Source organism: Microcaecilia unicolor, chromosome 5, assembly GCF_901765095.1.
Source record: "Microcaecilia unicolor chromosome 5, aMicUni1.1, whole genome shotgun sequence".
Taxonomy (NCBI): Eukaryota; Metazoa; Chordata; class Amphibia; order Gymnophiona; family Siphonopidae; genus Microcaecilia; species Microcaecilia unicolor.
Window position 1 is genome coordinate 117,692,876 of NC_044035.1, and position 21,337 is coordinate 117,714,212.

General features: G+C 40.4%; 1 protein-coding gene across 1 annotated transcript in view; it reads left to right on the forward strand.

Moving 5' to 3' along the window:
- LRMDA (leucine rich melanocyte differentiation associated) overlaps positions 1-21,337 on the forward strand; it is a 2,054,983-nt gene that overhangs the window by 1,804,520 nt on the left and 229,126 nt on the right. The window contains exon 7 of the mRNA XM_030203233.1: positions 17,375-17,459. Within this exon, the coding sequence (XP_030059093.1) occupies positions 17,375-17,459 (85 nt within the window). The remainder of the gene's footprint in view (positions 1-17,374; positions 17,460-21,337) is intronic.

The following is a 21,337-nucleotide window of genomic DNA, read 5'->3' on the forward strand; positions in this document are numbered from 1 at the left end:
AGCTAATACAAACTATTTTTGGTTTGGCCAGTGTACAGGGCATTACAGTAGTCTAGTCATGATGCTATCATGGCATGGACCACTGTGGTCAGACTCATCTTTTCAGTATATGGAGAGAGATTTCATAGCTGTCATAGGTGATAGAGACAATTTTTGACAGTTGTTTGAATTTATGGGATCAGAGTGAGTGATGAGTCTAGCAGTATTCCGAGATTTCTGACCTGTGATTTTAGGGGGAGTTCATACTTCCCGAAAGGTATTTTGAAGTTGGGTGTTTGTCTACTTGTGTTTGTTTGTTTGGTACCCAAAGAATCTCTGTTTTATTTGGGTTCAGACAAAGTTTGTTGTTGTTTGCCCATTTTTTGAGTTACAGTTAGGCAGGCAGTCAGTGTACTCCAAACTGTGGGTATGTATTTCAACACAAATCGGAAGATGGGCGTCCTTCTCTCAGGATCGCTCAAATCAGCATAATCTAAAGCCAATTTTGGGCATCTCCAACTGCTTCCTGTCGCAGCGATTACCAAAGTTCCCGGGGGCATGTTGGAGGTGTAGCGAAGGCGGGACTGGGGCATACCTAACAGATGGGCGTCCTCGAGCGATAATGGAAAAAAGAAGGGCGTCCCTGACGAGCACTTGATGATTAGCTGGAAACTAAAAAGAAGTCTAGACAATGTTACTGTGTGTAACTTAAGCATGTTTCTTAAAAATAATGTTCGTAGAGAAATGTACACTTCTCAACCAAAGTATTTACATGAGAGTTTCTCCTTCACTGTTCTTCTCTCCTTTATTATTCTTAGTATTCAACTTTAAAAGAGAAAAATCTGCCCGCAACCTTGGAGTAATCTTCGACTCCTCCCTCTCCTTCTCTGCCCATATCCAGCAGACAGCCAAGACCTGTCGCTTCTTTCTGTACAACATCAGCAATATTCGCTCCTTCCTCTCTGAACACACCACCCGAACTCTCATCCACGCTCTCATTACCTCTCGCCTTGACTACTGCAACCTACTCCTCACTAGCCTCCCACTTAACCATCTATCCCCCTTCAATCCATTCAGAACTCAGCTGCATGTCTTATCTTCCGTCAAAACCGATATGCTCATATCACCCCCCTCCTCAACTCACTTCACTGGCTTCCGATCAGGTACCGCATACTATTCAAGCTTCTCCTACTAACCTACCCTCATCTCCCCTTATGCCCCTACCCGTAACCTCCGATCACAGGGCAAATCCCTCCTCTCAGTACCCTTTTCCACCACCGCCAACTCCAGGCTCCACCCTTTCTGCCTCGCCTCGCCTCACCCTATGCCTGGAATAAACTCCCCGGGACCATATGCCAACCACCCTCCCAATCCATCTTCAAATCCTTACTCAAAGCCCACCTCTTCAGTGTCGCTTTTGGAACCTAACCATTGTACCTCTACCCAGGTAATGTAGACTGTTCCAATTTTTGATTGTCTGCACTCCTTGTCCTTCTTGTCCTTTAGATTGTAAGCTCCTTTGAGCAGGGACTGTCCTTCTTTGTTTTTTGTACAGCGCTGCGTAACCCTGGTAGCGCTTTAGAAATGTTAAATAGTAGTAGTAGTAGTAGTAGTAGTAGTCAACTTTCAAAGAGAAAAATACCATGTTAAAAATTTCATAAGTATGTGAAGCAAAGAAGGAAATACTCTGATATTCGTATATTCTAGCTTACAGTAATATAAAGTAATTTAAATCTTTTAGAAGCAGCCACTCCAGTTTTCTTATGCTTGTGTAGTCTTGGATCATCTGGTTAGAAAAAGTATTTCAGACACGAACTAATCTGGGTTTCTGTGAGGTGTTTAAATGTGTGTGTGGGGGGGGGGGGGGGGGGAGGGCTGATTAAAAGCAGCTGAGATTTAAAATTGCTGTTTCCCTGCTTTAGTTTTGAGGAACTTTTATTATCCACTGCTTCCTTCTTTACAAAGAAGATGGACCCCTGAGTTAATCTAAAAGAGATAAAGGATATGGGAAGAAACGGGTGGAGAGTTTGAATTAATCTCCTGAAGCAAAATGTTTGATCAGTGGGTAGGAGAGGATGAAAACCTCTGATGTTGACTGCAGGCAACCTTTTGACTAACTCATGACTGACAATTTTGATTCTCTTGCAGGGTGCTAATGTCCAGGCAGACTCCAGCATCCTCTATCTGTGGGTGGTAGTCTTAATAATATGGCAACTGGAAAGATTAATTGTGGGCAAGCAGTAGGATTATGAGAAGAGCTTCACAAGCCTAAAAGGAATAATGATAGGAAGGCCTCTGATCTGTCAGCCCAAAAGGAAATTAGTCAGGGCAGACTGGAGCAGGCGTCGCAAAAAAGCATTTAGGATATTAAAACCAAATGTGAAGAGGATATTGAAAATAAGCCATGAGTGGAAAGAGGCTGATAGCTAATACACCCTTCTCTTTCCATAGTTTTAAAGACTACATTATACTATGCCTTGTTACAAGTAAATGACATTCATATACCATCCATGGAATTGTTAGTTAGTGGACTCCAGTGTTGCAACGAAACTTGTTAGCTGTTTTAGCCCTCATATTCTGTCCTGTTCGCAACCAGTGCAGCATTAAATCAAGGCCTGTCTTTCTTGTTCCCTACTAGGGCAATTGTATATGCTGGCCACCTCCTTTTAGTGAGGACCTATTCTATAGCTACATCTGGGCACTGGGATTCTGTTATACATAAGTACATAAGCACCGCCATACCGGGAAAAGACCAAGGGTCCGTCAAGCCCAGCATCTTGTCTCCGACAGTGGCCAATCCAGGCTTCAAGAACCCGGCAACCCACGCCCCCCCCCCAAAAAAAACAAACAAACAAACAAAAAAAAACCTTAATTCTTAATAATGTTCAGTGGACTTTTCCCTCAGGAATCTGTCCAAACCCCCTTTAAATTCTGTAAGGCCAGCTGCTGTCACTACATTTTCCGGCAACGAGTTCCAGAGTGTAACTACACGCTGAGTAAGAAAAACTTTCTCCTATTTGTTTTAAATCTACCATATTCTAGCTTCATCTTGTGTCCCCTGGTTTTGTTGTTGTTTGAAAGTGTAAACACACTATTGTAACCCAGCATTGGTGAGCTTACATTTGTTTGCCCACAGTTAAACCAACTGTAAACCTGGCTTTACTGTAGTTGCATAAATGTGCTCAGAGCGCACGTAACATTCTGGAAATTGAGCCTGTAAGTGGCAGCCCCGCCTATGCCCCTCATATGATTCGCTTATGTAAATGCCCCCTTGCATTTACACATGAACCTTACAGAGTAGCACTTGGTTGTTTTCCTGCACCCCATTGCATAGGTATACACGTATGGCAAAAATGACAGTATTATGTACATTTAAATACTCAAGTAGCATGTGAATGTAGGTACCCTGTTATAGAATTGCCCTTTATATGTTTGCTTAGAATTGATTTTTTACAGGGGCTTTTCGTGTTTAAGATCCTAGTTAATAGCATTATTGGTACATGTTTTCATGCAATTTAAAAGTGACTCAGTAAGTAGGTAAATATAACTATTTGGATATTTCTGTTTATATGCAACTTCTGTGTTGCTGCATGAACATGAGACTTTGCTGGGTGTCAAAAAAACATTTTGGAATAGTTCTGTTAAAATTTAAACCATTGCACAATAAGGGCTCCTTTTACAAAGCCGAGCTAGCAATTTCGGCATGGCAAATGCAATGAAGCTCATTCAATTCCTAAGGGCTTTGTCAGAATTGCTAGTGTGGCTTTATAAAAGGAGCCCCTGTGTTTTGTAAGGAGTTTCCTACAGTTGTTCAGTTGTTTTTTCCCCCCATTATATTCCAGGACACATTTTGCTTCTTACTCCTTTAGAAGAAACAGATGTTTTGCCAGCACGTTCTATGTTACCATTAAAGGAGTCATGTATCATCCTCACTAATGTTATTAATCAAGATACAGCACACTATCCTTAAAAATGAGATCATTTTGATAAATCATGCATGACATAAAATGACTTTATTCCTTTTAAGTGCAATTTAGACTGTAAATTTTTTTTTTCCATTTATGATTCATGGGTGAAACATGGATAAAGTTCACTCATACATTTACACTTTATCTACAGCAATAATTCAAAACTGTTTCTGGATTGAAATATAGGGTCTGATTTACCAGTCTGAATGCCAGCTCATTATTTCTGCATTCAGCCATCCAGATAATAATGTCTGTGCATTAGTCACTATTCACTAAAATTGGAGCTGGCAAGGTGCCCAAAATAGCAATTAGTTTAAATCAAGTCTTAATGAATGAGGTTGCACTAATGCTCATTTACATTTTAGATCTAGCTATGGCTATAAAATAATCATGCTGTGTTCTTTGTAAAAAAAAAAAGAGCAAACTGGCATTTACCGCAAACATGGGGGTGTTATTTTTCTTTAAATTCTAGATTCCAGGTTTCTTCAAACCTAATATCCACTATTCAGTATACAGTAATACAGTATGTTTGCACATAAAAGAAAATGAAATCATTAATAGTCTGTAGAATATGTAGGTTGATGAGCTGGAAAAGTTATGAGTTAACCTTGCATTCCCTCATAAAACTAGCATCACACCAATCACCACAATGACTTGTGTGATTCTCCCAAAGTACTTTCAGATCCAATATTAATATTGTTGTCTGTTCTCTTTGCTTGTGTAACAACTGTGTCTGCTATTTCTACTACAGACCAATAACTCTGACTTCTGCATTTATGATGGTTGTGATGGCATTCATGCACAGAGTATTCAGAATCTTGCAAAGTATACTGTAAATAAATTATACACTGAAGGCTCAATTCCCCCAGATTAGGGACTTTGAACAGTTTCTGTCAAACATGTATTATTGCACTGGTGAATAAAAGAAATCATGTCCAGTGTGAAAGCCATTTGTAGGCCCTGCATTTCTCAGGAAAATCATATTCCCTATACATGTGATTTTGGACTCCTCTCCCTTTCAGGTTACTTTACTTTAATTTAATTTAATATTTATATCCCAATTAACCTATTCTAGTTTAGGGTAGGTAATGTAGCTTAATAAAAGGGCCCCTTTATAAAATGAGTTCAAACTAGGCACCTACTTGGTCTTCCCATATAGGTAGCCCATTATAAAATTATTGTCTATCTCAATGAAAAATAAAGAGGCATTAAATAGTACTTCTCAAGCTCAAATACCTTTAGAAGCCTTCAAACCCAAATATATTGGCTTCTATTCCAAGCTCTTGTGAATAATTGCTGCCACAGTCATATAGCTAATCTAAACATATAAGGCTAGATTCTATATATGGCACAAAAAAAGTGCTATTCTATGAGCCACACAAAGTTATGGGCAGTTTAAAGAATAGCACTTACGCTTGGGAATCGCACCTAACTTTAGGCATAGCCATGTGCATCAACTGAAATGAGGTGCAAATGTATGTGCCTACATATCCCCATAACTGTCTATAACAATGTGTTTTAATTTTAGGAATGCCCCCATTACACTCATGACCCTCCCATTTCTACACCTCCCCCCCCCTTTTTCAGATCACATGTAAATTTTAGGTGTGTAAATGCCAATTAAATCTAATTAGTGCCAATAATTGCTTGTTAAAAAGCCAATTATTTGACTTCTGTATAAGGTGGAGCAGAACAGACTTGTATGCCCGGAGCTCCCAGTCACCTCAGAATAAACCACTGCTGAATTACAGCCCTGAGCATTCTACCTGCATTTTTTTCTTGGACTTGTCATCTTCCCTGCACCTGTGGTGTTTTGGGGATCCTTTTCTAGCTCAGGACTGGTGATGATGCTTTGCACAACTCGGCAGTCACTTGAAAAAGGACAGCCAGTGTCTCCCAAAATGATGCAGGTGGCTGATAGCCCTGTGGCGATGCTCACAGGTGAAGTCACACAGGAGATTTCTGAAATAGTATCTGCGTCCCTGGAAGATAAGCTCAATCAAATGTATGCCAGTATTGAGATTTGCGAGCATTTTGATGCGCACCATTGGTGGCTTGAGGTGGAGACATAGGTCTCAAGTCAGGAGGACCAAACTGGGAGACTTGAGGAACAGGTTTTGCAATTGTATGAAGAGAGCTTCTTGCTCCTGCAATGCCTGGAGCACCAGAAGAACAGAAGCAGGAGAAACAGTACATGCGAGAGGGTGCATAGGTTTGGGCAGCCACTCAAGAAGCATCTGCTCCCACGTCCAGTAATTGCCAAGATCTTAAATTGGGCAAATAAGGAGCACCTCATGCATACATATTGCTGCCATGGCCATAAGGTATTGCTCTTCAATGACTATTCACCACAAGTGGCGCAGAATCACAAAAAGATGGCACCTATATGTTTCAAACTACATAACAGGAAGATTCTTTTTTCTCTCCTTTTTCCTGCCAAAGTGCAGGTCCACCATGATGGACAAGTACTCCTTCTGAATTCACTGGAAGAAGCTCACAATTTTTGGAGAACCCCCCCCCCCCCCCCCCCCCCCCCCCCGGAGTGAGGGCTGTCTTTGTATTCAGGGGGCCTGGTGCTTCATCCCATCCTTTAACTGGGGTAGCTCCTTTCTGTAGGGCTTAAGACTCATTTTATTTTGAGTACTTGACTGGGAATATGGTTTTGTATGTGCTTCTGCCAGCGGAACAGCACTGAGCCTGGACCAGCTAGAAGACCCTCGTTTCTTCCTTAGGGGCTTCTGCTTTTGTGTCAGAGTTCTCCTATAGGTGACACCGTTAAGGGGCTTACGGAGGCCTTTTTTGGAGGAGAGAATACAGTTGGGTGTCCTGAGTGTATGAATGCGTCTGTCTTGTGTTTGTGTGCCACAGTGGTATGCCTCTGTGGATGTCAAGTGCATTAGTAGAGTTGCTGGGTATGTGTCTGTTATATAAGCATGTCTTGTGTGACTTTGCATGGGGTGTTTGGAATGCTGGGGGAATGGTAGACACAGATGTTTGGGGAACTGTATACCACAGGGAAAGTTTGTATGTATGTTGGGGTAATTGAGGGTGAGGCTAGTTTTCGGGTAAGGGTCCTGGAGGAGGGAGAGGGTGCTGAGAGAGGTGTGCATGTCTGGTATTTTGGCCTAATCAGCATGTTTCCCTGTTGCTTTGTCTTTTCTTTTCTCGTGTCTTTGGGAGAAACAGTGCCTTATATCTATGTTGTGGTTCTCTAGGGAGGCTGGGCTCTAGGGAACTGTATGCAAAGTATGTTACCTGATTTATTTACACCTGTTTTTAACCTGTTCCTGTGTTGCTGGGGGTGAAGCTTGTTTCCTGGATTGTGGGTGGCATCACTTTGCCTGTCAAGCGGTCTAAGATATTGTTCACTTTGACTCGCTTGATACATCTCTGAATAATAGATAACCCTTCATGAAGTGAGGAATTAAATGGAATTAAAATCATAATGTCAACTACATAGCTATAATTTGTAAAACAATCCATCGCCAATTTGTTTTCCAAAGAGTGTAAAAATACATTTATTTAGATTTTTGCTCACACCTTTTTCAGTAGTAGTTCAAGGTGAGTTACATTCAGATACTCTGGATATTTCTCTGTCCTAGGAGAGCTTACAATCTAAGTTTGTACCTGAGGCAATGGAGGATTAAGTGACTTGCCCAAGATCACAAGGAGCAGCAGTGGGCTTTGAACCGGCCACCTCGGGTACTCTAACCACTAGGCCACTCCTCCACTCCACATTAAACAATATGGGAGGTTGTTGCCAAGATTCAGAAAATTAATTATTCAATTTAATTTTATATGATTTATTTACCAAAAACCATCGCAGTCAGTTTAGAACTTGTCCTGAAATCTCTTTTTTCTCTAAAATCTGTAAGAGCATTGTGTGATCCACTAAGTCAAAGGCACTCAAAAGATCAAATTGAAGAACATGTAATCGCTTGCCTTCGCACAAGGCTCACCTACCAGAATTTACTAACAACCAAGAACAGTTTCCATGCTATAGGCTGATTGAGAAAAATGAAGAAGATCATGAGTTTCCAAGTAATCTGTCAGCTGGCAAGCAATCAAACCCTCCATCAGTTTTATAAACAAAGGTATTGAAGCTACAGGTCTATAGTTTGGCGCACTTTACAGAATACGCCTAGGCGTAATTTTTTTTCCACAAGGAATTTTCAGGCACTGTATATAGAATCTATCTCTTATCATGCAAGAAAATGCTTACCATAAAACACATTAAAATATTTTGTGGGAAGTTCCCTTTTTCTGTTTGCTAACACATATTATTTGTTTGTTTAAAAAATATTATTGTGAGAGGGTGTGTCATAGGCGGAGAATGGACATAGAAGCATTAACCAACTAGCATGTTCACATTAGCACATACTAATTGCCTAGCGCTGAGTTAACATGAGAGCACTTAGCACCTCCTAAATAGGAGGCAGTGTGCTCCCAAATTAATTTTTTGCAAGTCCCAAGTGCTAATGGAAAGATTAGTGCAAGACCTGCAAAAATAAATAAATAAATATGCACTACATACTGCCACAGTGAATCTGGGCTCAACACACAGGGAAGTTCAAATTCAGTTTATTTGATATACCACTAATATAACAAAACTTTTTTTAGTTGTATACACAGTAAATAAAATATGAGTAAGGAGGACACAATACAAACTAATAGTACATCCTAAAGCAAGATGTACATGTTCAATACAGAAACACAAGAAACTTACACAAGAGGAGAAAAGGTAAAGGAATGGTTACAATCTGGAAGGAAAAATATTAACGGGAAGAAGGAAAGTCTTCATAGCTATCTTCAGAAACGCCATAAATAGAAAGAGGAATAGTAAAAGAATTGAAGTCAGGTGGCTGTCAAGAAGAGAAAGGAAAAATATACTTTCAGTTAAGAATTGAACTTATCAAGATAGGCTTCCAGTCTGAGATAAAGGGAAATGGTTCTCCAAAGGGTAGGGGTGATTGCACAAAAGTATGAAGTTTTGGCAAGGAAGGTTGTTGAAATGAATGGTGTGCCAAAAAGGAGGGAAGGCCAGATAACTAGATTTGATGACATAGAACAAGAATTATATATGGGATTCTGTAAGGTAACGGAAGTCAGTGTTAGGATCTGAAAAGAGGGGTAACATGATCATACTTCTTATGGCCCTGGATAAAAACATAAAAAATGAAGGCAGATAAAGACCATCAGGCTTATTTTTGAAAGAGAAGGGCACCCATCTTTTGATACAAATCAGGAGATGGACGTCCTTCTCTCAGGGTCGCCCAAATTGGCATAATCGAAAGCCGATTTTGGGTGACCCAACTGCTTCCCATCGTGGGGACAACCAAAGTTTCCAGAGGCGTGTTAGAGGCATAGCGAAGGCAGGACTGGGGCATGCCTAACAGATGGGCGTCCTCAAGCGATAATGGAAAAAAGAAGGGCGTCCCTGACGAATACTAGGCTGACTTTACTTGGTCCTTTTTGTTTTACGACCAAGCCACAAAAATGTGCCCTAAAAGACCAGATGACCACCGGAGGGAATCAGGGATGACCTCCCCTGACTCCCCCAGTGGTCACTAACCACCTCCCACCCCGAAAAAAACAACTTTAAAAACTTTTGTCTTTTTTTCCCCGCTATTTATATATTTATTTATTTAGATTGTCCAAAATGTGGATGTTTGTGAGAAGGACGTCCATGCCTGCCATGCCTCCGACACCCCCTTTATTTATTTGGATTTTGGATCACAAGTAGCAGCAGTGGGATTTGAATCAGCCACCTCTGGATTGCAACACCAGTGCTCTAACAACTCCTCCATTCCCTTGAAGTTTGGCCATCCCTGTGGGGGGGGGGGGGGCAGTATGCAGGTCCCTGGGGGGAGGTATGTGTGTGTCAGCGGAGGCATAACCGATCCAACCACAGCACCGAAACAGTACTAATCACGCTCCTAACTAAATTTAAACAAACAATTGCAACTGGCAACAATGTTCTCCTCTTACAGATTCATGAGCTACAGTGCTAGAACACTGTATTCAAGGGCATCCTCCTAATTATAGTTCTTTTTTGAAGGAAAATCAGAAATGCATACTGAAATTTGTAATAGGAGCCTATTTACTAAGTTGACTTTCCCTGTTTAGTGATAGAGGTTTTCTAAGTTGCACTAAGCAATTAGTAAGAGAATTAGGACATGCTAACAGTGTGCTAATACAGAATGGGTGGAGAATGGGCAGGGAGTGTGCCTTACTGTTAATGTGTGGTCAGTTTCCCTGTTTTTTAAATGTTAATGTGGCAGATAATGGGACACAGTTAATGCCACCTGATTAGGTGTAGCTAACTACATTATATTAAGGGGTCCTTTTATTAAGGTGCGCTGAAAAATGCCCCGTGGTAGTGTAGATGCATGTTTTGAGTGAGCGCAGAATCATTTTTCAGCACACCTGCAAAAAAATGCCTTTTTAAGATTTTTACCTAAAATGGATGTGCAGCAAAATGAAAATTTCCGCGTGTCCATTTTGGGTCTGAGATCTTATCGCCAGCCATTGACCTAGCGGTAAAGTCTCACATGGTAACTGGGCGGTATTGACCTATGCTTGTCAAATGCCACTTGGCACCTGCCTAATACGCGCATATGAAAATAAAAATTATTTTTCAGACGTGCGTATCGGATATGCGCCAAAAATGAAATCACTGCAAGAGACACGTGGTAGCCAGGTGGTAACTCCATTTTGGCACGAGGCTTAGTAAAAGGGCCCCTAAATGCAATGCAGTTAGGAAATGGTAAAAATGTTTTCTCTGCAGTAACTTTATGAGAAAATGCTGGGAATCTACCAACAACTAACAGAGAAATTTTGCAGTTATTGTATATTAATCTTGCCATGGCAACTGCAAAACCTTACCACAGTTTAGTATATAGGCCCCATAAGGGATGTAACGCCTCTTCACTAACAGTAGGATATATATTTCTAGATATAGCTAGATAAATGCATTTGCAGAAAAATAAAGCTTTCTATTATATGAATTTGAGTTGACTAAGTTGAATTATGTCTTTAATGTCCATGTAAAATGTTCTTGAACTAGCCTGACATGGGTTAGATTTATTTTGACCTGATCAATTATCTCAATTTATTTACACTGCTACTGTAAAATGGTTAGAGGATCAACTGAATGGGATATTTAACCTAGTGCTCTTTAAATTAGACATCAGGGACATCAGAAGTAATTTCATCTTTTGAAGTAAAAGATAATAGTGGAAGAAAGATCATTAAAATTATTGAAAAATAGTTGTAGAGATAGATTTACAATTGCGCCTGAAATTGAAGTGGATGGAGAGTTATTGAACTATAATGGAAAGTACTATTGTATCCACATGGAATGAATATACAGAAACTTGTGGTAAATCTTTTCATACAGTTAGCCCAGATTCTCTGTTGTTGTGAAGAGTAGAGCGTCTGTTTTCTTATCTAGCTTGATTATAGGATGGCACGTGTAAATATTAATTGAATCATTGTCAAATGATTACCAATGAGGTTAAATACCTGTATATTGGGGCTAATGATGATTGGATTATTGTTTGAATATGACAGATTAGCTATTAATATGCAAATTTGCATAGAAACACAATTATGAATGTTAAGGGATGCTTCAGTTTTCAAAAAATTAGGTACTGCATACAAATTGGCTCAACGTGCCTAAGCAAATCAACATGAACAATGATATAATGTATCCTGAGGTGATCTATACCCTCTGCTTGTCCACAGTGTGTACTTCTGTTTTATTGTTTCTGTAATTTTAAGAGTTTGGCTTGACACCTCTTTTTCATTTTGTAGAAATGGATTGTTTTTCTGGACATGACGATAATCACTTCTGCTGCAGAAAGCACTGTGGCATCCTTATGACAGAATATGGACACTTCCTTTACTTTTAACGTTTCATTCAATCATTTATAACTTTACACAATACATTTGAAATGGGTTTTAAACATTTCAGAAAGGCAGTTTTTCATGGTTTTAAGCAGTGCTGTGTTCATTCTAAATATGTTCAGTAAAACAAATCCACTTCACATTAGTAGAGTGTGTATAGATCAGGATTTAAATTTTGTCTGAGGCAAGCTTTCTTGAAAATATTTCTATGGCAGTGTACTTGTTTATATTATAGGGTGTGTTAGAAATAATTTTTCAGAGCTGCTAGTTTGTAAAGATGCATTTGAATCCTTTTTTTTTTTTGCAAATTTCAATATATCTTGGCTAGCTATGGTTGTCATAATAATTAATATCACTTTTAGTGCTCTCAGTTCTTATGCAATACAAATAATTTAGAATTTAAAGTACTATAGGATAATTCAATAAAGAAAGGCAATAACATTTATGGATCAAATATGTACATAGAATATTGGCATACACATACATAAATGCTAAAATATGGCATTACACCATTCTATAAATGCATGCATATCTTTGATAGTGTGTACTTTGCAGGTGGGCATTGAAAGTCTGGGTGGAGTGTGGGTGAAAATGCATATCACTTTTTACCGGTCACTTGGCGACACAACAGGAGATGCTGTTTTGTGCTGCTTATGCTGGTTTTTTTTTTTTAAAGAAATTCCTTTTATCCTTGCCCTGATATGCAATTTGTGACTGTTCTTATTTAAGAAAGCTACTGACTAGCCCCTGACGCAGGCCCTTTGTTGGGCGAAACACGGCCTGTGTCGGGCATTTGTCTAACATATGGTATCATCAATAAAGTATTTTGGATATTATACTGATCTGCTGGTTTGTTCTCCACATTGGATTTTGCTGATCGTTTGCCTTGTTGCTTTCTGGGACTATCACTGGAATCTAGGCATGAGTGCTTATACCAACTCTATGCCTGGTGTAAGTGCTCACACCTAAGGGCTCCTTTTACTAAGCTCTGGAAAAAGGGGCCCTGCACTAGCGGCAGTGTGAATTTCTGCTGTAGAGTCCCCTTTTACCGCAGTGAGTAAAGAGGTGGGAACAAAATGGCTGTGTAGTAAGATCGCACTTGCTGTGTGGCCATTTTGGGGGGGAGCGCTTACCGCCACTCATTGAGATGGCAGTAAGGGCTCCTGTGCAAACCCAATGGCAACCCGATTACTGCCGGGCAACCCCCTACCGTATTAATTTTTCCAAAATTCCAGCAGTGCCAGAAATGCCACATGCTAGGGGTGGAACTAATGCCAGCGGCAGAGTTGGGCCGGTAGTAGTTCCGGGTTGCCACGCAGCAACCCTTCAGTAAAAGGGCCCCTAAGTCCATATGTGCTTATGCATACCCGGTACTGCTAGTATTTTATTAAACAAAGTAGGCACCTACCGTATTTTTCGGACTATAAGACGCACTTTTTTCCCCCAAAATTTGGGAGGAAAATGGGGGTTGCGTCTTATAGTCCGAAGGTAGCGAGTTTTGGATCGCCGTCCCCTACTTACGCGATGCCATGTTCCCTGATGGTCTAGTGATGTCGAGGCAGGAAAGAGCCCCCTCTTTCCTGCCCATCGCGCTGCTCTCCGTGCTCCTGACTGCTTCCTGACGGTCTCGGCGATATTCAAAATGGCCGCCGAGATTCTCGGCGGCCATTTGAATCTCGCCGAGACCGTCAGGAAGCAGTCAGGAGCACGGAGAGCAGCGCGATGGGCAGGAAGAGGGGGCTCTTTCCTGCCCCGACGTCACTAGACCACCAGGGAACATGGCATCGCGTAAGTAGGGGACGGCGATCCAAAACTCGGAAAAGACGCACCGGAGCACCTAGGTTTTAGAGGAGGGAAAAAGGAAAATTTTTTTTTTTCCTATTTCCCTCCTCTAAAACCTAGGTGCGTCTTATGGTCCGGTGCGTCTTATAGTCCGAAAAATACGGTACTTTCCTTTATAAAATAGATGCCTCTTTATAAAATTGCCCTCTATCTGTGTCTTTTCTGCTTTTGAATTATTAGAGAGTTTTTCAGGCATTATAGTCAGGATAAGTGTTGCTCTTGCTGTACAATCTAATTTCATAGCAGTGATGGAGGTTATAAATTTGCTAAAGGAAAATAATTCTATTGCCCAATGACTGTCTTTGACAGAATTTGTTCAAATCTACTTAGTTCCAAAGTTTTGCATCAATTCTCAAAGGGCAAGAACAAGCATATTTTTCCCTAGAAAATTGTCCTGGGAAAACTACTCACAGAGATTTGTCTCTTTTTCCCATGTTGAATAACTTATAATTGGAACCGTCATTCACCATCATTTATTTAATAATCGGATTATTTTCTCCTTATATCGTATTGTCTAATTTCATTATGTAATCCACGTTCAATATGTGATACCAATTATATGTAATGTAATCCATGTTAAATATGTGTTACCTGACTGTTCATTACATCATCCTTGTTCTATGTGTACTACCAATTGTATCTGTATTCTGAAATGGCATAAGTCATGACGGAAAAATTGTAAGCCACATTGAGCCTGCAAATATGTGGGAAAATGTGGGATACATATGCAACAAATAAATAAATAATTTGTATAGTTTTGAAAATGCAGAACTGTGTACATTGTTGCCTCTTCTATCTAACCCTGAAACTGAGAATAGACATGCTATTCTACAACACACATACTTTTAGGTTCATGCAGTCTGTTTTCAAGGAAGCTCTTCTATGGAGGTTAATAAATATTTACCCAAGTAAGGGGGTCTTTTACTAAAGGTACCATTTTATCCCTATGGGCCCTGCTGCAGATAACTCGTGCTAAACTTTAGTGAAAGACCCTCTAACTGACTTTGGAAAATTGCCCTCCTCATCATACAAATAAACTGCTAATATGCACTCAACTCTGGGCATGAGGATTTACACCAACTAAAACCTGGTGTAAATCCTCATATGTAAATTAGGTGTGCATCCCCTGAATTCAATAATACTGCGTGCATCTTTAATGAATGCCCCTGACCCATCCATTGCCCCTCCCATGGCCACGTCCCATTTTCAGGTGCACACTAAAAGCTTTATGCTCACATCTTTATAGATTAGCACTTAGCAAGATATGCAAGTAAATCTATAGTGTTACCAATTAACACCAATAAGTAACACCCAATTATTGGCACGAATTGGCTCATTACTTAATTAAATTGAACATGTAAATTGGGCATGTGCCTAAATTTGCACAAACAATTTTGAGCACTATATATACAGTGGTGGAAATAAGTATTTGATCCCTTGCTGATTTTGTAAGTTTGCCCACTGACAAAGACATGAGCAGCCCATAATTGAAGGGTAGGTTATTGGTAACAGTGAGAGATAGCACATCACAAATTAAATCCGGAAAATCACATTGTGGAAAGTATATGAATTTATTTGCATTCTGCAGAGGGAAATAAGTATTTGATCCCCCACCAACCAGTAAGAGATCTGGCCCCTACAGACCAGGTAGATGCTCCAAATCAACTCGTTACCTGCATGACAGACAGCTGTCGGCAATGGTCACCTGTATGAAAGACACCTGTCCACAGACTCAGTGAATCAGTCAGACTCTAACCTCTACAAAATGGCCAAGAGCAAGGAGCTGTCTAAGGATGTCAGGGACAAGATCCATACACCTGCACAAGCTGGAATGGGCTACAAAACCATCAGTAAGACGCTGGGCGAGAAGGAGACAACTGTTGGTGCCATAGTAAGAAAATGGAAGAAGTACAAAATGACTGTCAATCGACAAAGATCTGGGGCTCCACGCAAAATCTCACCCTCGTGGGGTATCCTTGATCATGAGGAAGGTTAGAAATCAGCCTACAACTACAAGGGGGGAACTTGTCAATGATCTCAAGGCAGCTGGGACCACTGTCACCACGAAAACCATTGGTAACACATTACGACATAACGGATTGCAATCCTGCAGTGCCCGCAAGGTCCCCCTGCTCCGGAAGGCACATGTGACGGCCCGTCTGAAGTTTGCCAGTGAACACCTGGATGATGCCCGAGAGTGATTGGGAGAAGGTTGCTGTGGTCAGATGAGACAAAAATTGAGCTCTTTGGCATGAACTCAACTCGCCGTGTTGGAGGAAGAGAAATGCTGCCTATGACCAAAGAACACCGTCCCCACTGTCAAGCATGGAGGTGGAAATGTTATGTTTTTGGGGGTGTTTCTCTGCTAAGGGCACAGGACTACTTCACCGCATCAATGGGAGAATGGATGGGGCCATGTACCGTACAATTCTGAGTGACAACCTCCTTCCCTCCGCCAGGGCCTTAAAAATGGGTTGTGGCTGGGTCTTCCAGCACGACAATGACCCAAAACATACAGCCAAGGCAACAAAGGAGTGGCTCAGGAAGAAGCACATTAGGGTCATGGAGTGGCCTAGCCAGTCACCAGACCTTAATCCCATTGAAAACTTATGGAGGGAGCTGAAGCTGCGAGTTGCCAAGCGACAGCCCAGAACTCCTTAATGATTTAGAGATGATCTGCAAAGAGGAGTGGACCAAAATTCCTCCTGACATGTGTGCAAACCTCATCATCAACTACAGAAGACTGTCTGACCGCTGTGCTTGCCAACAAGGGTTTTGCCACCAAGTATTAGGTCTTGTTTGCCAGAGGGATTAAATACTTATTTCCCTCTGCAAATGCAAATAAATTCATATACTTTCCACAATGTGATTTTCCGGATTTAATTGTGATGTGCTATCTCTCACTGTACCAATAACCTACTCTTCAATTATGGGCTGCTCATGTCTTTGTCAGTGGGCAAACTTACAAAATCAGCAAGGGATCAAATACTTATTTCCACCACTGTATAATCCAGGGGTAAATGTCCAAATGGAAGGGAAAAAAAAACTTAGACAGCTCCAGTTTAAGTTCAGTGAACTCAGTCTTATCATCGGCATAAAACATTTTCCAAAATGGACCTGTGGTTACAGTGGCAGAGTGTATTGGGACTTTCTAATTTCCAAACGTGACCGTACAAAATCACTACTGGCCTACGAATGGTAAAACAGACAAACACAGAAACCCAACAGTTGTTTATTTATTTAGAGCATTTATAATCTGTCTACCTACAGTTCAGTGTGGGTAACAATAAAATGAGAAACTCAAATATTACAGAACTAAATGCTATTCCAATCTTACGGACCAAGAGCTATCAATTTTCTTAACAAAACCAGATACCACCAGCCTGCAGACTGTACATAGGGGTAGTGTCCCAGCATTAATAGAGTGAAAATGTTTGTCTAAAACATAATACTTTTAAACCAACATCTCATTTCTACAAACTGATTTTTATCAGGTTTTAATCATTTTATAATTTTCTCACTGTATAGTCATGCTGACAACATGATAAGCTAGTTTGTAGCTTTGGTCTTTTGCATAGTGCAGTTTTGAAGTCTTTTTCCATAGCCAAAGAATGAGAGAAATACCTGGGTGAATCAGACCCATAGTAATATTCATATAAATTCTTGATGTCTTATAGGACTCCTGGGCTTCTGGTGCCATCTCCCCTGAGATGCTGTACACACCGCTGCCTTCAAGATCTCAGGATCTCACCAGTCACAAAGGTAGAAATGCAAATTTATTTTCTATTGCTACATGTTTGTGCTTGATGTAAACTTAGCTTAAAGTTTTATTTACTTGCTTTGCTACACCAGCACTTTCTAAAGAATACAGTTCCTTTTTGGAAAAGAAAAAGAAAAGATGTACACCTATTCTGTACCTAGAGAACAATTTTTTATAGAATCTTTGTATTGTACATATTGACAGCTGAGGAAACTGAGGTTCTCAGTTCCAACTCATATCAAACAGGTTGCAGTAAAAAAACATGCACAAAAAATGTTTTTTAATGTGGTTACAAAATAGCAAGCACTGAAAAGAAACAACATAAAACAATACAAAAAAAAGGCATACAAAATGAAAAGACGTATAATAACTACTTGGTTTGTATACACCTAGGATTCAATCTGTCTGCTGAAAGTAAATGTATGTATTGAATGATTACATTTCTTGGTCCGCTCTCTAAAAATCAGGAACTTTTGCTAGAACATATACCAATTGCTAAGTGCTATCATTTATGCAATGCTGCTGATTGAATGAGGTTGTAGATCCCAAAAGTGTTATCTCTTTGTATAACTAGAGTCATGTAATAATTTAGCAATTCTTTGAAAGTTATTGAATGAGTATTTATTGAAGTTTGTCACTCTGAGTAGGCTCCCCACTCTACCCCCCCCCCCCCCCAAGAAATGCAATAAGGATTTATTAAGGTACGTTACAGCGATACCTTATATTATTTACCCCTTAACAGGCATTAAAGGGCAGTAGCATGCATTATATTACCTTAATGCATGTTAATTTAAGGTACTGTAGTATTCACTGTAATGAGATGTAAAACATACAAATGTGTATTTAACACCTCATTTTCTATGCTGTGCTAAAAGTGGCCTTAGAGTGTCCTTACGTAGGTCTTTCATATTTGCTAAGGCCATTTTTAGTGAAGTTGGAAAATGTCAGATTTTCCAAGTTAATGGGCATGCACTAATGTTGTCATTAGCGGTTGGCCATTAACAAAATTAGTATGTGAGCACTTTGGTGGTAAGGCTCTTGTGCTAATCACTTAGCTCATGGTAATGCAGACATATTAACTGATTAACACAGAAGTGGCCATACTGTGCCCCCCCAGACATGTCCCCTCTGTGAAAAAATAAGATTAATTTTTTAGTATGTGGTTTGCGCCCACATATTACAAAACTATCGAGGAACACTTTAGCATGTCCCATGGTAAGCCCTTTTAATCTTAAGTAAGCACATGTTAATGTTTATTGTAGCTTAGTAAAGAGCCCCTATGTAAACTGAATAATGCAGCTTTTGGTGTATACTGCAAGCTGCGTTATTTCTGGGAAAAATGTCAACAAATACTGCCAATATTTTTCCTGGCTGAAACAGCTCATGTACAGTAGGTGCAATGTCTGTGAGTCCTTTGTGAAACAAGAAGGGTGGAAGTGAAATGTTCCAAGACGAATTAGACAAAAATAAAGTCCAAGTGTCAAAAACTCTTTATTCTTCAATTTTTGACAGTGAATTGTCAGTTTCAAGCTTAGTACTACCAAAGCCTGGCATTTTGCATAGACTAGCTTGTCAATATCTGATCTGATATTATTGACCCTTGAGGAAGACTTTGTGCTGAAACATGGCCCATGTTGGGTCAAGATTGTATATCTGTTTGAACAACCATTGACTAATAAAGAGTTTTGACACTTGGACTTTATTGGTGTCAGATTCATCTTGGAACAGTTCACTTCCATCCTTCTGTTTCTCTTGACTCATTGTGGAAATGTTGTGTCCCCCTTGTTTGTTGTTGTGAGTCCTTTGTACCTGTGGACTTTGCATCTCATATTTAACAGACCCAGAGGGACTTTGTGTTTTTCCTTCAGCCATACAATATTTTCACAGAAAAATATGTATTGTTTAGAAAATGGAATCTATATGCATTGCTTTTCAGTTCTACCCTAAACACATCCATGGGCATAATTCACAGTCAAGTTAAAAGCATGCATGCTACACATTCCAGCATTCATTTGTAGCTGGATTGAGGGACTAATGCACTAAAGTCCATTGCACAGTTTCCTAACAAACATGTAAAAAAATATTTTACTCCCCAATGTGGTAATCAAATAGTATGCAAATCAGTTATTCACAAACATGCACAACTATGGAAGAGCATATTGGAAGCCTGCACCCATAGGTCTATGCTAGCATCACCTATATTGCATTCAAAAAATTGTATTGGCACATACGTGAATGGACTAGGATGCAACTTTAAACATAAATAATGCTGGTAATTTTAAAAAAATGTATTGGCACTTGGAGTTGCATACACATGTATATGCATGTTTGCTGGATTGCTATCCTGTGTATAAAGAAACAGTTCAGTTCTTTACTGTTTATAGCTGTGCCTCTCCCTCAGTTCCTCATCCCCTGTTGTTTTTTTTTAATCAACATTGCACCTCAACAAATTAGGGGGCGCTTTTAGTAAGCTATGGTAAAACATGTCCTTAGCGTACCCTTATGGGGTTTTCCCACAATCTGAGGCCATTTTTACCACAGCTGTAACAATGGCTGTAAACGAGTCTCCTGCTAACTAGCGGCAGTTATGTCCCCTTCCTTCTTAATTCATATATTTTTTTTACTACTATGTGTTTACTAAAATTCCTTATTATGTATAGAGGGGCATAATTGAATGGGGCGCCCAAGTTTTCATGACGGCGTCCTCACAGGACAGCCCCGTGAAGGGGTGTCCCCGACCGTATTATCGAAAAAAGATGGGCATCCATCTTTCGTTTAGATAATATGGTCGGGGACCGCCCAAATCTCAATATTTAGGTCGACCTAGAGATGGTCGACCTAAATGTTGAGGTGGTCGACCTTAGAGATGGTCGTCCCCGGTTTCGGCCATAATGGAAACCGAGGACACCTATGTCAAAATGACCAAATCCAAGCCCTTTGGTTGTGGGAGGAGCCAAAATTCGTAGTGCACTGGTCCCCTGACATGCCAGGACACCAACTGGGCACCCTAGGGGGCACTGCAGTGGACTTCAGAAATTGCTCCCAGGTGCATAGCTCCCCACAACTGTACATCACTTCCATAGCCCTAAGGGGTGAAGGGGGCACCTACATGTGGGTACAATGGGTTTCAGGTTGGTTTTGGAGTGCTCACATTTACCACCACAAGTGTAACAGGTAGGGGGGATGGGCCTGGGTCCACCTGCCTGAAGTGCACTGCACCCACTAAAACTGCTCCAGGGACCTGCATACTGCTGGCATAGAGGCTGGCAAAAAAAAAAATACATTTTTTTTTAGGGTGGGAGGGGGTTGGTGTCCACTGGGGCAGTAAGGGGAAGTCATCCCCGATTCCCTTCGGTGGTCATCTGGTCAGTTCGGGCACCATTTTTGAGGCTTAGTTGCAAGAAAAAAATGGACCAAGTAAAGTTAGCCAAGCGCATGTCAGGGACGCCCTTCTTTTTTCCATTATTGGTCGAGGTCACCCATCTCTTAATCATGCCCCAGTCTCGCCTTTGCTATGCTGCCGACACGTCCCCCTGAACTTTGGTCGTCCCCGCGATTGAAAGCAGTTGAGGACGCCCAAAATCGGCTTTTAATTATGCCGATTTGGGCGACCCTGTGAGAAGGACACCCATCTCCCTATTTGTGTCTGAAGATGGGCGCCCTTCTCTTTTGAAAATAAGCCTGATTATCTCCTTTTTATTTTGAATTGTAAAAATTCTTTATTGGTTTCTCTAATGTAGAATATTTTGTGCTTTGAAATGTTTTCTTGATTAAGATGATAAAATATATAAATATTTTTAAAATGGTTATTGGATTTTCCTCACACCTTTTTCAGTAGTAGCTCAAGGTGAGTACTTTCAGGTACACTGGGGTATTTACC